This window comes from Bos javanicus, chromosome 14, assembly GCF_032452875.1.
Source record: "Bos javanicus breed banteng chromosome 14, ARS-OSU_banteng_1.0, whole genome shotgun sequence".
NCBI lineage: Eukaryota > Metazoa > Chordata > Mammalia > Artiodactyla > Bovidae > Bos > Bos javanicus.
This window is the reverse complement of record NC_083881.1, coordinates 73,505,946-73,521,940: the sequence shown is the minus strand read 5'-3', so window position 1 is coordinate 73,521,940 and position 15,995 is coordinate 73,505,946. Positions and strand designations below refer to the sequence as shown.

Below are 15,995 nucleotides of genomic sequence, written 5' to 3'. Positions count from 1 at the left end.
GGTAAAAACAAAGATAATAACCAGTCCCTTGGACAGCAAGGAGACCAAATCAGTCAATCCTAAAGGAAATTAATCCTAAATATTCACTGGAAGGACTGATACTGAAGCTGAAGCTCCAGTGCTTTGGCCACCTGATGTCAAGAACCGACTCATTAGAAAAGACCCTGATGCTGGGAAAGACTGAAGCCAGGAGGAGAAGGGGACAACAGAGGATGAGATGATTGGATGGCATCACTGACTCAACTCAACGGACATGAGTTTGAGCAAGCTCCAGGAGATGGTGATGGACAGGGAGGCCTGGTGTGCTGCAGTCCATGGGGTCTCAAAGAGTCGGACACGACTGAGCAACTGAACAATGACAATATTTTAAAGTTATAGATATTTTTATCTTAGGTATATCTAGATTCCTTGCCAAGAACAATTATGTCATGAGATGAAAAAGCAAAAGGGAACACACTGTATTACTTCTTCTCAAGTGGGAAACGGAGGCCTAGAGTTGTAAAGTAACTACTCTGAGGTCACAGCTATTAACTGGCTGAAAGATTTCAAAAGTGTCAGGTCCCTTTAGGCCAAACTACACCCGGTGGCGAAGGCAATGGCACCCCACTCCAGAACTCTTGCCTGGCAAATCCCATGGACGGAGGAGCCTTGTGGGCTGCAGTCCATGGGGTTGCTAAGAGTAGGACACGACTGAGCGACTTCACTTTCACTTTTCACTTTCCTTCACTGGAGAAGGAAATGGCAACCCACTCCAGTATCCTTGCCTGGAAAATCCCATGGATGCAGGAGCCTGCTGGGCTACAGTCCACGGGGTCACAAAGAGTCGGACACTGAGCGACTTCACTTTCATGCATTGGAGAAGGAAATGGCAACCCACTCCAGTGTTCTTGCCTGGAGAATCCCAGGGACCGGGGAGCCTGGTGGGCTGCCATCTATGGGGTCGCACAGAGTCGGACACGACTGAAGCGACTTAGCAGCAGCAGCAGCAGCAGCAGCACAGCCGGTGGCAGATTATCTCAGGCTACCCAGGAATTCAGTTACAAAATGCTTGAGGAACTTACCTGAAGACCAGGAAGAGGAGACACATTTTTCATTTCTTTTTTACATATTTATTTGTATTCTTTCGGAGAAAAAGAAATTCACTTTATAATAGGAAAGGGAAAAAATCTAGGGACGTGCCAAAGCAACACAAACTCTGATGCACTCTCCACCCAACCTCAAAAAAAGAAAAGTAGAAATTCTCTCAAAAGAACAGAGCAGCAGGCAGAATGCATTCCCTTTTAAAATTGATTAAAGGGTTGTCATTCTTAGGTTGTACAATATCTCTTCATGCTTATAAAAAGGAAACTTGTAACAGCTGAGCATAAAGCTGTATTCAGGGTTGTCGGCTTTCCTCCAAAGTGGAAGGCTTAGGGTTTCCACTGATCACTTCCCAGACAGATGCTTACTGCTCTGAAATATAGTTGTGAACATACATCCTGCTATGAGTCTCCTCTCTAACATCTGTATATATCTATCTAACATCTGTATCCATCTGGCAAATCTTGCAAGATTTTAACAGAATGCGGTATCCTAAAAGTCTGACATTTCTGAAGAGTATGAAGAATCCTTGGGAATAGATGAGAAGCTGAAAGTATCATCTCCCACTACACCAAAGCCTTACCATACATCTAATAGGTAACTGTTGAATGAAATGTATTTCTCAGGCCTGATCTCTCCCCAGATTCCAGACTTGCATATCCAACTGCATACTGGACACTTTCAATAGAATGATGACTGAAGGTATTTCACACTCAACTTGTCTGAAACAAAATATTTATTTCCACTGTCCTTCTTTCTTCTCATCCCCCTCCACACACCAAACTCTTTCAGTTTTCCCACTTTAGAAAAAAAGTACATTTTTTACCTAGCTTTTTAGCTCAGTTTTGGACATGTGTGATTCCTTTCTTTCCACTGATTCAATCCTTCACCAAGTCCTGCTGCTCTTTGCTTAAAATATGTCTTGAATCTAACCATATTTTACTGCTTCCATCACCTCTGCCTTGGTTCAGAGCACCATTACCTCTTGCCTATTTCACTCCAACAGCCTCCTGAATAGTTTCATGTCTTATTAGCCTCTTCTCATTCCCTGCCCTCCCCCCCAATAATTCATTCTCTAAACATCAACCAGGATGATCTACTTAAAGCTAAAACATTTCACATTTCATGTCTCTCATTTGCTTCAAAATTTCCATGGCTTCCGTTACCCTGAGCACACAGTCCTGTCTCTGATGGTGGCCAAGAAGGCTGTCATGAAACCTGTTACCCGCCATCTGCCTCTACAAGGATGAAGTCCTAGCCCCTGTAGTTGCTGACTTTCAGCACGCCCTGAAAGGAGGTCAGGGAGGCGATCAGGAATGAGGCATTCTGTATTTGGGGGACACACTGGCAGAACAGGCCTTTAGAGAGGTAGGTATTCTCAAGAGAAGATTTTACGAGCACATTTTCTTGCATCTTCTTTTTTTTAAACAGATGATTTTATTGATTTCATTTATTTTTCTTTTTTGACTGTGCTGCATTTTCGTTGCTCTAGTTGTGGCAAATGGGTGCTACCCTCTAGTCGCTGTGTGGGGGCTTCTTGCTGTGGAGGCCCCTCTTGTTGTGGAACACGGACTCTGGAGGCACAGGCTTCAGCAGCTGTGGGGCCTAGGCTCTAGGGCAGATGCTCAGTGGTTGTGGGGCATGGGCTGAGTTGCTCCAAGACATGCGGGATCTTCCCAGCACGTGAGATCTGGGATCTTCCTGCCCCGGGGACTGAACCTGTGCCTCCTGTACTGCAAGGCAGATCCTCTACCACTGAGACACTAGGGAAAGCCCTTGCATCTTCTCATATCTAGAAAAAGACTAAAATCAGTAATGGAGAGACTTCTGCTCCTCATGACTAGCAGCAACATTCTGCCAAAAGGAGTGCTTCGCTGCACGCACACCCCTTTCACTAAAATCACATATGTGGGACTGCTCCCTTACCTCTCTGGAGCAGTTCCTCAGGGCTATCTGAGGGGCTGTCTCCCAGGCTATGTTCCCCATTTAGCCCCAAAGAAAGCTTAACTCATAACTTTCACTTTTTGCATTTTTTCATCAACAAAGCTCTCCTGGTGTATGCTAGCCTAGACCCATAACACTTTCTACCATACTTCCCCCAAGTCACTACACTCGGAACAACTGTCCTCTGCTTTAAAACAGAATGTTTTGTGCCCGTTGTTCCAGCTGCCTGACACACTCCTCCCTTAATCTTCCAACGACTGATCTCAATTTCTTTTTCAGGTGTCTGAGCAATGGTCATCTCTGAGATACCTTTTCTGAACACATTGCCTGAAATACTCCCCACACGGCCAGTTAACTATCCTTATGATACTTAATTCTCTTCAGTTTCTGGAACTGTAAAGCTTAGCAAAGGCATTTGTCATGTTACACTGAAATGTAAGCTCCTTGTCATCTGGATCTGTGTAACAGGTGCTCAAATATTTGAAATGGTTGAATGAAATATGCCTTGATTAATGTTTTCAAGATGTTTGGTAGAGCCAGGAGGCTATGCGGGCATTATAAAACGGAATAAAAGAATCATGGAGCTTTATTCATGGAGCCTGCTGAATAGGATTATAACAGAAAAGGATTATAATAGGAAACAGGCTTGCCAGAATATTGGAAAACTGGAAGAAGATATACTTCAGTAATGTTTGGGCTCTATTTTCCCTTCATAAGGATATGGTCTCAGTGAAGCAGATTTTGATTCAAGAACTGTTCTGTACAAGCAGAGCACAGGGACCTATATTCAATATCTTGTTAAATTATAATGGAAAAGAATCTTAAAATTATATATATATACATATGCTGCTAAGTCGCTTCAGTCATGTCCAACTCTGTGCGACCCCATAGATGGCAGCCCACCAGGCTCCCCTGTCCCTAGGATTCTCCAGGCAAGAGCACTGGAGTGGGTTGCCATTTCCTTCTCCAATGCATGAAAGTGAAAAGTGAAAGTGGAGTTGCACAGTCGTGTCCGAGTTTTTGCGACCCCATGGACTGCAGCCCACCAGGCTCCTTCATCCATGGGATTTTCCAGGCAATATATATATATATATATAACTGAATCACTTGCCTATACACCTGAAACAACATTGTAAATCAACTATATTTCAGTAAAAAAACAAACAAAAAAAGAATTATTGGGAAAAAAATCTCCTTAAATGGAGGATGAGCTTCAGCACAGCACAAAATCAAGCTTTCCTACCTTCTCAGTATCACAGCAGATACACACCCTTACTGGGAGCTTCAGGTAGCTGCTTTTAAATATGCTGCATCTATTTCCCCTCATGGTGACAACTGGTTTCTAGTGGGTTTTCAGAAACCTTGGCAAATAAAATGAGAATTTAATTTAATCTTACAGGAGGTAAGTGTAGGTCTCTGGGTCGACCTTATCTGTTCCTGCCAATCCACAGCCAACCTTAAACTCTGCAAGGATGCAAGGTTCAGAAACTTAAGACTGTCCCAAGAGATTACAGAATGCTAGCTCAGTGCAATGGACTGAATGTCGTGATCCCCTCACCATTCATATGTTGGATCCTACCCCCCTCCAATATGATGGTATTAGGAGGTGGGAACTTTGGGAGATAATTAGGTCATGAGAATGGAGATCTTATGACTGAGACTGGTGTTCTTCTGAAAAGAACCCAAGAGAGCTTTCTTGCCCTCTTTCCGCCACAGTGAGGATACAAGGAGAGGTTGGGGGCTCTGCAACCCAGAAGAGAGCTCTCACTAGACACCGAATCTGCTGGATCCTCCACCCTGGACTTTCCACACTTCAGAACTGTGAGAAATAAATGTTTGCTGTTTAAGCCATCCAGTCTATGGTATTCTGTTATAACAGACTGAATCAAGGCACTCTACCGCGTCTAGTGAAACTCTAGCCTAGTGTAGGACGTAGCTCTAAGTGAAATAAACTTTGCCCCACTGTAAAGACGTTGAAGTGAGGAACCATTTTCACTTAGATTTCTTCAGGGAGAGGACTTAAGAGAACCACTAAAATATACCTTCCTTATTGTACAATTTCTAAGTAAGATATACAAAGGCTCATATTAGATAACTTATCTCTCCAACCAGGAGTCAATTTATTTTCTAGTCACTGAAAACATTTCCTCAAGCAACTGTGAATTTATACACTTTTTAAAGTGAAACAAGGTGAAAAGGAAATGTCAATGCCTTCTAAAATGTTTCATAGGTAATCTAAGCTTGTTTTCACAATAAAGGAGTATTAACCTCTTTATTGAAGTTGATTTGAGGTAATTTTATGATTAAAATAAATGTAATTAGCATATTACATTAGATGGAAATGAATAGTTCCTCAGTTCTCTTAAAAAGGATTTGCATATAAACATATCTAAACAATTCTCAACAAGGTCACTGATAACTTTCATGACACTAAATTCAAATGACATTTTTTAGATTATATCTGTTTGTCCTTTCTTGTAGCTTTTGACATGTTTGATCATTCCCTTTTTGAAGTGTTTTCTTCTCCTTGATTCTGTAAGAGTACAGTCTCCTGGTTTTCACCCTACGTCACTGGAAGAAACTTATCAGCCTTTTTGCAGGTTCATCTTAATGTAACTGGTCATTGAATGTGGGAGTTTCTCAAAGCTTTGTCCGAGGCTCTCTCCTCTTCTCATGTTGTTCTTTCTCTCTAAGTGGGCTCAGATAAAGCTTCCAACTTTTAAACATTTTGGTACACAGAGAAAATGAAAATCTTTGTATAGATACTCAAAGCTGGAGGCCACTGGCCTAAAGGCTTCTGCTACTCCACAGATAGAGGATAATTAACATCTTAACACATGTATGTTCTATCTCATCACAATCTGTGTGGATCTGGGCAACTCTAAATTAAGATCCATGTATTTGGCTATCACCAATATGTGACACAATTTTATATTTTCAGCCCAGTCCTCATTATTAGCCCTGCACCCCTAGATCCAATTGCCTATGTGAGATCTTTTTTTGGATATTGGAAAGTACCTTAAATACATCATGTCTAAAACTAAGCTTATGATTTGTGTTCTTCAAAACTTGGTCCTCTTCTGGTATTCTCTATGTCTCAGTGTAAGCATACCAGGCTGTAGGAGCCAGAGTTCTAGGAAATAGCCTGACACTTCCTTCTCATTCCTACATTTAATCTATCATCAGCCCCACGTCAGCAATCCCTAAGGTCTTCTTATCTCTCCACCTCTACCACTACCTGAGTCCAGGTTATCATCATGGCATCCAGTCCCATGACTTCGTGGCAAATAGATGGGGAAAAAACAGAAACAGACTTTATTTTCTTGGGCTCCAAAATCACTGTGGTTGGTGACTGCAGCCATGAAATTAAAAGACACTTGCTCCTTGGAAGAAAAACTATGACAAACCTAGATGGCGTATTACAAAGCAAAGACATTACTTTAAAGGCAAATGTCTGTATAGTCGAAGCTATGATTTTTCCAGTAGTCATGCATGGACGTGAAGTTGGACCATAAAGAAGGCTGAGTACAGAAGAATTGTTGCTTTTGAACTGTGGTGTTGGAGAGGACTCTCAAGAGTCCCTTGGACTGCAAGGATACCAAATGAGTCAATTCTAAAGGAAATCAACTCTTAATACTGGAAGGATCGATGCTGAAGCTGAAGCTCCAATACTTTGGCCACCTAAAGAGAAGAGCTGACTCACTGGAAAAGACCCTGATGCTGGGAAAGATTGAGGGCAGGAGGAGAAGGGGACCACAGAGGATGAGATGGTTGGATGGCATCACCGACTCAATGGACATGAGTCTGCGCAAGCTCCAGGAGAGGGTGAAGGACAGGGAAGCCTGGCATGCTGCAGTCCGTGGGGTCGCAAAGAGCCGGACACAACTGAGTGATGGAACAACAAATGCTACAGGAGAAGAGCAAAGTAATACCTCCAGGAGGAATGAAGAGTCTGAGCCAAAGCAGAAACAATGCCGAGTTGCGGATGTGTCTGGTAGTGAAAATAAACTCCGATGCTACCACAAACAATACTGCATAGGAACTGGAATGTTAGATCCATGAGTCAAGGTAAATTGGACATGGTCAAACAGGAGATGGCAAGAGTGAACACTGACTTTTTTAAACTCAGTGAACTAAAATGAACCAGAATGGGCGTATTTAATTCAGATGATTGTTATATCTATGACCATGGGCAAGAATCCCTTAAAAGAAATGGAGTATCCTTCATAGTCAACAAAAGACTCTAAATGCAGTACTTGGGTCCAAACTCAAAAATGACAGAATGATTTCAGTTCATATCCAAGGTAAAAAACTCAACATCACAGTAATCCAACTCTATGCCTGAAGCACTAATGAAGATGAAGCTGAAGTTGAACGGTTCTATGAAGACCTACAACACATTTTAGAACTAAAGGAAAAAAGATGCCCTTTGAAACACCGGGGACTAGAATGAAAAAGCAGGAAGTTAAGAGATATCTGGAGTAACAGGCAAGTTTGGCCTTGGAGTACAGAACGAAGCAGGGCATAGGCTAACAGAGTTTTGCCAAGAAAACACTCGTCACAGCAAACACCCTCTTCCAACAACACAAGAGAAGACTACATGTGGACATCACCAGATGGTCAATATCAAAATCTGACTGATTATATTCTTTGCAGCTGAAGATGAGAATCTCTATAGAGTCAGCAAAAACAAAACCAGGAGCTGACTGTAGCTCAGATCATGAACTCCTTATTGCCAAATTCAGACTAAATTGAAGAAAGTAGGGAAAACCACTAGGCAATTAAATCATGAACTAAGTCAAATCCCTTATAATTATACAGCGGATGTGACAAATAGGTTCAAGGGATCAGATCTGATAGACAGTGTGTCAGAAGAACTAGGGACAGAAGTTCGTAACATTGTACAGGAGGTGGTGATAAAAACCATCCCCAAGAAAAAGAAATGCAAAAAGGCAAAATGGTTTTCTGAGAAGGCCTTATATATAGCTGAGAAAAGTAGAGAAGCAAAAGGCAAAGGAGAAAAGAAAAGATATACCCATCTGAATGCAGAGTTCCAAAGAATAGCAAGGAGAGAGAGTCTTCCTAAGCGAACAATGCAAAGAAATAGAGGAAAACAACAGAATGGGAAAGACTAGAGATCTCTTCAAGAAAATTAGAGATATCAAGGGAATATTTCATGCAAAGATGGGCACAATAAAGGACAGAAATAGCATGGACCTAACAGAAGCAGAAGAGTTTAAGAAGAGGTGGCAAGAATACTCAGAATCTAACTATACAAAACAGGTTTTAATGACCCAGATAACCATGATAGTGTGGTCACTCACCTAGCGCCACAGACATCCTGGAATGTGAAGTCAAGTGGGCCTTCAAAAGCACTACTATGAACAAAGCTAGTAGAGCTATTTCAAATCCTAAAAGACGATGCTGTTAAAGTGCTACACTCAATGTGCCAGCAAACTTGGAAAACTCAGCAGTGGCCACAGGACTGGAAAGGGTCAGATTTAATTCTAATCCCAAAGAAGGGCAATGCCAAAAAATGTTCAAACTACCATGCAATTGCACTCCATTCACATGCTATCAAGGTAATGCTAAAAATCCTTCAAGCCTGACATCAACTATATATGAACCAAGAACTTCCAGATGTACAAGCTGGATTTAGAAAAGGCAGAGGAACCAGAGATCAAATTGCGAACATCCATGGATCATAGAAAAAGCAAGAGAGTTCCAGAAAAACATCTACTTCTGCTTCACTGACTACGCTAAAGTCTTTGACTGTGTGGATCACAACAAACTGGCTTAAAGAGACGGGAATACCAGACCACCTTACCTGCCTTTTGAGAAACCTGTATGCAACTCAAGGAAGTAATAGTTAGAACTGGACATGGAACAACAGACTGATTCAAAATGGGGAAAGCAGTACGTCAAGGCTGTATAATATCACCCTGCTTATTTAACTGATATGCAGAGTACATCACGCAAAATGCTGGACTTGAGGAACTCAAGCTAGAATCAAGATTGTTGGAAGAAATATCAATAACCTCAGATATGCAGATGATACCACCCTTATGGCAGAAAGCAAAGAGGAACTAAAGAGCCTCTTGATGAAAGTGAAAGAGTAGAGTGAAAACCTGGCTTAAAACTCAACATTCAGAAAACTAAAATCATGGCATCCAGGCCCATAAGTTCATGGCTAATGGATGGGGAAAAAATGGAAACAATGACAGACTTTACTTTCTTGGGCTCCAAAATCACTGTGGTTGGTGACTGCAGCCATGAAATTAGAACGCACTTGCTCCTTGGAAGAAAAGCTAAGAGAAGCCTAGACAGTGTAGCAAGGACATCACTTTGCCGACCAAAGTCCATCTAGTCAAAACTATGCTTTTTCTTGTAGGCATGTATGGATGTGAAAATTGGACCCTAAAGAAGGCTGAACAGAAAAGAATTGATGCTTTTGAACTGTGGTGTTGGAGAAGGCTCTTGAGAGTCCCTTGGACAGCAAAGAGATCAAACGAGTCAATCCTAAAGGAAATCAACCCTGAATATTCATTGGAAGGACTGATGTTGAAGCTGAAACTCCAATACTGTGGTTACCTAATGCAAAGTACTGACTCATTTGAAAAGACCCTGATGCTGGGAAAGATTGAGGGCAGGAGGAGAAGGGGACAACAGAGGATGAGATGGTTGGATGGCATCACCGATTCAATGGACATCAGTCTGAGCAAACTCCAGGAGATAGTGAAGGACAGGGAGGCCTGGTGAGCTGCAGTCCACGGGGTTGCAGATAGTCGGATACAACTGAGCTTCTGAACAACAGCAAAGCAAAAGCTAGAAGACTTCTTGTGGCCTAGTCTCCAGTCATCCAGGTCTCTGTTACAATATTCTGTAGCCTAAAAGCAATCACAATATCAGTCCAGATTCAAAGAGAAGAACTATTCTAGGAGTTGAATATCAAAAAGCATAGTTCTTAGGAGAGGAGGAAAGTCTTTGGAGAACATGAACCACAGCACCCTCTCTCCTCCCATTCTGCATTTCATCTCCTATTGCTGTTTCTGCTTTCACCACACTGGCCTTCTCTCTGGTCCTGGTACTCACCATCCTCTATCCTGCTACAGGCTTTTGCACATAACCCCCCCCCCTTTTTTTTTTTTTGCTTAGAGTGTTCTTTTGATCCCCAGTTTGCCAAATTAACTACTGTTCAGCTTTCATACCTAAATCAAGTCTGACGAAAGCCTTTCCTAATCAGGCTAAATCTTTTCATGATATCTTCTATACTCTCAGGGCATGGGATATATTTTTAGCACTGTCCTCTTCCCCACTGCACTTTGTATTTGTCTGAATGACTACGTAATTTTTGTCTTAATATCCCCCACTAACCTGGAAGAAGAGCCATGTCTGTTTTTTCCTTTCTTACCACAAAGCCTGGCTAGTATTCCAGTATTTATTTTCTGAATAAATAACAAACAGAAATAAACTAAACAAATGAAATATCTCTGCATAACAAAGTACCCTTTTCCCTACAGAATTATAGTGAAGTAGATAATCACATTCCCATATTCCATGCATAAATAATTAGACAACCCAAATATAAACCATTTTTCACAGATGACGTCTCATGAATTTAGATGTCATATTCATTTGCCACATCCTATCTATAAAATTAGCAGATGTATAAAGAAAGCAAGTACATATAGCTAAACTGAATAAGTTTTGCGGTATATTTCTAATCTCCTTTCAAATGAGGCTAAAACTCTTTGATTTTAATTTCTATGATTTAAAAAAAAGCAGAAAAGTATACCAAATGGAGAGGTGATTTCCTACTCTACACAGGAATCCAGTACTGATAGCAAAGACCACTAGAAGCATTCTACTTAGAAACCCAGGGGATTTGATACACAAGTGAAACGAGACCCAAATACGAACCGCCTCTCACAATATTATCAATAAAAAAGTGAAAGTGTCAGTCGCTCAGTCATGTCTGACTTTTTGTGACCCCGTGGACTGTAGCCTGCCAGCTCCTCTGTCCAGGGAATTCTCCTGGCAATAATACTGTAGTGGGTAGCCACTCCCTTCTCCAGAGGATCTTCCTGACCCAAGGATTGATCCTGCGTCTCCTGCACTGCAGGCAGACTCTTTACCATCTGAGCCATAACTTGTCTACAAGTAAACATTCTATCAAGTTTCTATTTGAAATGAAATATTTCATCTTCTGGTGGGATCTCACATCCCTGTTCTTAGAAAGTTACACAAAGGGTGAAAGGTTAAATTGGAGGAAATATTCACTGTGCTTAGTCATTCAGCTGTGTCCGACTCTTTGTGACCCCCATGGACTGTAGCGCACCAGGCTCCTCTGTCCATGGGGATTCTCCAGGCAAGAATACTGGAGTGCATTGCCATGCCTTCCTCCGGGAATCAAACTCAGGTCTCCCACATTGCAAGCAGATCTTTTATCATCTGAGCCACCAGGGAAGCCAAATATTCACTAGTTATGGCTATTAACCCACCTATAACTACCCAGACTTTAAACATTTTTTTTTGTAGAAGTGGTTAGTAGCTGTAATATTCACTAGTTATGGCTTTTAACCACTTCTACAAAAATTTTTTTAAAGTCTGGATAATTATAGATGGTAATTATCATAAGCCAAAGTTCTTTATCAAAAAGTACGTTTTATTTCTGGTCTTTTGAATACCAAGCCTCTCAACTCTAATTGATGTCAACTACTGAAAATATTTGGTCTAGTGAAAGACTGTTTCTTGCAATCTGAAGTGATTCAACCATGTTTGTACTTATTCTTTCTCCACATTACAATGTGGATTCCGTGACGGCATGAATTTGGTTAGTTTTGTTTACCTAGAGCAATCTCTGGCACATGGTCCTGACCAATGAATTACTGAATGAGTGACTAGCACTGGTCTTCTAGAATCAGATCCTATGTATTTCGCAAAATATTTATCAATATTCTTATTTGTTATTTATTAAGAAAAAATATTTTGCCAAAAATTAAAAAAAAAAAAAAGCCTTTTACTTATCATTTATGCTTCTTGCTTCCTGGGTATTATGCCATATAAAATTAGTGTTTCTAATTATCTAACTCGTCTCAATGACCAGTTAAGAAAGAAGTTCTACAATAGGTGAAAAGAGCGTTTGGCTAAGTCAATTGTTAAGAACAAGACAACAAGCCCGAACTGGAATCACTTATGTAGACCTGGGTTCAACCCCTGGGTCAGGAAGATCCCCTGGAGAAGGAAATGGCAACCCACTCTTACCTGGAAAATCCCATGGTCAGAGGAGCCTGGTAGGTTACAGCCCATGGGGTCAAAAAGAGTCGGACACGGCTGAGTGACTTCACTTTCACCTTTCACCTTTCACGCTTCTCCCAGAAATGAAATGTTAACCTAATCAATCAGGAATCTCCTGATCAGCACTAGTGAGACAACCTGCCTGATAGAGACCTGCCATCCTTTAAAGAAAAGTGACCTTGCCACAATCAATCCACTTTTTGCTAGTATAATTTCCCTGTCCCACTGCCTTTTGCCTATATCAGTCTTTAAACTTTGTATGGATAGCTCTCTGGAGTTCCTTTCTATATGCTAGATGGGAGGCTGCCTGATTCATGAATCAATAAATGAAGCCAATAAGACTTTAAAAATTTACTCAGTTGAATTTTATAACACATTGAATTTCTTTGACTGTTAAAAGTTTTCTGGAATAAAACTTCATTTTCTTAGTGCCTTAGCTGGAACTTTTACCTTAGTGTGTGATTTCAGAAGTCTTATCAGATTAAACAACTGCATGGCAAATGATAAAGAAGTCTACAAGCAGATCCATGAGTATGACCATTTTTGTGGGGTGATTTAGCTATTATTTGACTAAAAATTAAAAAAAAAAGATGCCAGATAGAAGGCATGAAAATCTGTTATAAAACAGTTTCTTAAATCTAAACTCTGTCTCTCAATAAACTGTCAAATATTTTCTTAAAAAGGTGACTTGATAAGTTGAAACAGTCATTAATAAGTGTTTAAACCTAATGGAGACTATAAAATTTAGATAATAGTAAATATATTAACATCAAATTTGCCCAGTAAAGGAAATTCCCCCAAGTGGTCCTCTAACACATCTTTAATGCTGGCCAACAAACATGACTTGCGGGTTTTCAGTGTGTGAGTATCTGTACAGTTCACACCTTATTTCTCAACTCATCAATCACACTAAATTATTCACAACTAAACATCTTTTTCCTTTGTCCTGCTTCTTGTTAAGTGTGGATTAAGAACTAGATTGCTGTTCTTAAAGTTATACAGTGCTAAACAGAAATTTTAAATACTCGACAAGTTCAACTTGCTCTACAGCTGCTCCAATTTCAGACTTGAACTTAGAAAAAGTTGTGTTACAAGAAACATGATCCACTCACATTTTCAAAAGCATTATTGTGTGCTTCCTTAAACCTCTCACATTTATCCAAAAAAGAGAGATACACAACCTACATTTGCAAGAGCCATATTTGACCAATCTTTTCACTAGTCTAAGTGTTTTTTCAGTCTAGCCTTCCATTTCCTATAACCCCTGACTCTGCTTTCCAGTTATCTTTAACTCCTGACTCCGCCTTATTTCTACTACAGGCTTAGAACAAGGAGTTACTGGAATAATTGAATGGTTTGCTAAATAGATTCCCCCTCATTTTCTTCAGATCCCACTGCCATCAAATCTTTCTTGATTCCACCTTGAGAAAAGAAATAAAGAGAAATACGCAATGTTATAGAGTCCATTTCAGTCTTAGATATGCATCAAAAATATTCCATCTTGCCTTCTATTCCTTTGCATTTACCACTCAAACTAACACATACTCCTTACAAGCAGGAGTAATAAGGACAGAGGTTTCAGATATATTAGTAACGTCCATTCCTTTTGGTAAGGCAACTCCCTGATTGAACGGAGTATGGTAGGAGATGCATATTTTTTCAAACTAAGCCCTTTCAAGGACAGACGCCAAGGTTGAGCAGTACTCCCGGCTTCTCGGCCACCCGAAAGGAACTGTGAATGACTACGGAAGATCTGCACCAAACCATCCAGATGCAGTTCAGGAGCTGCTGTGAAACAGCAAAGCCCAGCCTGGGAAATTCATGTCACATCCCGTAGGTGGGTCAGAAGTGGCGAAGTACAGACACACAGAGCAGTGGATAAGACAGGGTGCACACGCACACATCCCATACCGGTGGGGAGGAAGGGGCGAAACACACATACACACACACACCCCAAACTACACCCCGAGAAAGCCCCTGGGGGGCCTCCCGGGCAGGCGGGCTCCCCTTCAGGGGGCACCGCCAGCCTCCGTCTTTCCCAGCCTCCGCCTCCCAAATCGCGGTCTACTGAACGTCCGAGGCTTCTCCCCTGTGAAGTGGAGAGGTGCACGCCGGCCTTACCTCGGGGGCTGCTGTCCTGGAGGTACGGGGGCGCCGTGGGAGTGACACTCCCCGAGTGGGACGCGGACAGCAGCGGCGAGCGCTCGTCCACGCCGTCAGCAGCCATGACTGCGGCAGAGGCGGCCGCGCAGGCCGAGTCCGCGGCCCCGGGAGGCGGTGTCGGCGCCGCGGCCGCTCGGAGGACCGGGCTGTGTCACACGGTAGGAGGCGGCGGGGCGGGGCGGGGAACGGGGGCGGAGGAGGGCGGGGTGCGGAGAGGGGAGGGCCCACTGGGGAAGACCGCGAGGGAAAGGGGCCAAGTCACCGAAAGCACCGAGGAGCTAATGGAGGCAAGGGTTACCAAAACCTCAGAGGAGCCAAGTGGGAGGCAAGGATCACCAAAAACACAGAGGAGCTAATGGGATGGAAGGGTCAGCAAAACCTCAGAGAAGCAAGTGGGATGGAAGGGCTACCAAAAGCAGAGGAGCTAAGTAGGATGCAAGGGCTACCAAAACCTCAGAGGAGCCAAGTGGGACGCAAGGGTCACCAAAAACACAGAGGAGCTAATGGGATGGAAGGGTCACCAAAACCTCAGAGGAGCCAAGTGGGACGCAAGGGTCACCAAAAACACAGAGGAGCCAAGTGGGATGGAAGGGTCACCAAAACCTCACAGGAGCCAAGTGGGATGGAAGGGTACGACTCTTTCCTCTTTGTACTTGACTTTTCCTTGGCTAAGGAGAAAGAAGGGGAAAGAGGAAGCCTGTATGGGGATAAAAAGGCCTGTGGCTTGATGACAGGAAAACTACAGCCAGCACAAATCCACGTTTAACTCCTCCAGGGCGGAAAGAGGAGTTCTTTGCTGTCAAACTTGCTGCGGTTATATGAAGAGACCATATTTAACCCTAAGAAAGCTTAGGGTTATGAATTCCTTCTCGAGGGCTGCTGGTTTTGTCGGGAAATCATTTTTCAACCTCTGATAGCTAAGAGGAAGTAGATTTTTGGAGTATCAGTGCCATTCCCTGCTTTTCCTTGTTAATTTTTAAATATGTTTGGCGCTCTAGTAACAGTACCTTATGGAGACGATGCATAGTGTGTTGGCTTTTACAAGTTTCATTTTACAAAATGGATTGTCATGTTAGTTTTGTTTTTGTACTGTATTGTCGCTGACACACATATGATAATAAGTTTATGAATAATGCAAGACAAAACTGTTTTCTTTAGCTAATGGTTTAAAATAATCTGTCACATGTAAAAGAGAGCATAGAAAACAAGTTAGGTCACAATTCTCATCTTGCTTGTTTTCTTTTTCTTTTCTTATTTTGGTGGCTCACTGGAATGGCTTTAAATCAAAGTTTTGACCATGCCCAGATTAAAAAAAAATGCAATGGGAAAATAGTCATCATCTCAAACCAATAATTTTTCTGCAACAGTTCTGAGTCATTCATCACATATTTATCACGTGGTCACTGGTCTGCAAAGATGAGTAGGGCATGGCCTTCATCTTCAAGATGCCCATGAGGCAGCAGAGTCAAAAACAAATGAAAAATGAGGTCGGTAGTCTTTAAATGGGCTGT

The 15,995-nt window shown here is 42.0% G+C and overlaps 1 protein-coding gene across 1 annotated transcript in view; it reads right to left on the bottom strand.

Annotated features, from left to right (window-relative positions):
• Window positions 1-14,629, bottom strand: part of PIP4P2 (phosphatidylinositol-4,5-bisphosphate 4-phosphatase 2) — a 71,441-nt gene extending 56,812 nt beyond the window's left edge. The window contains exon 1 of the mRNA XM_061439409.1: window positions 14,443-14,629. Within this exon, the coding sequence (XP_061295393.1) occupies window positions 14,443-14,548 (106 nt within the window). The 5' untranslated portion in view covers window positions 14,549-14,629. The remainder of the gene's footprint in view (window positions 1-14,442) is intronic.
• Between the last annotated feature and the right edge of the window lie 1,366 nt (window positions 14,630-15,995).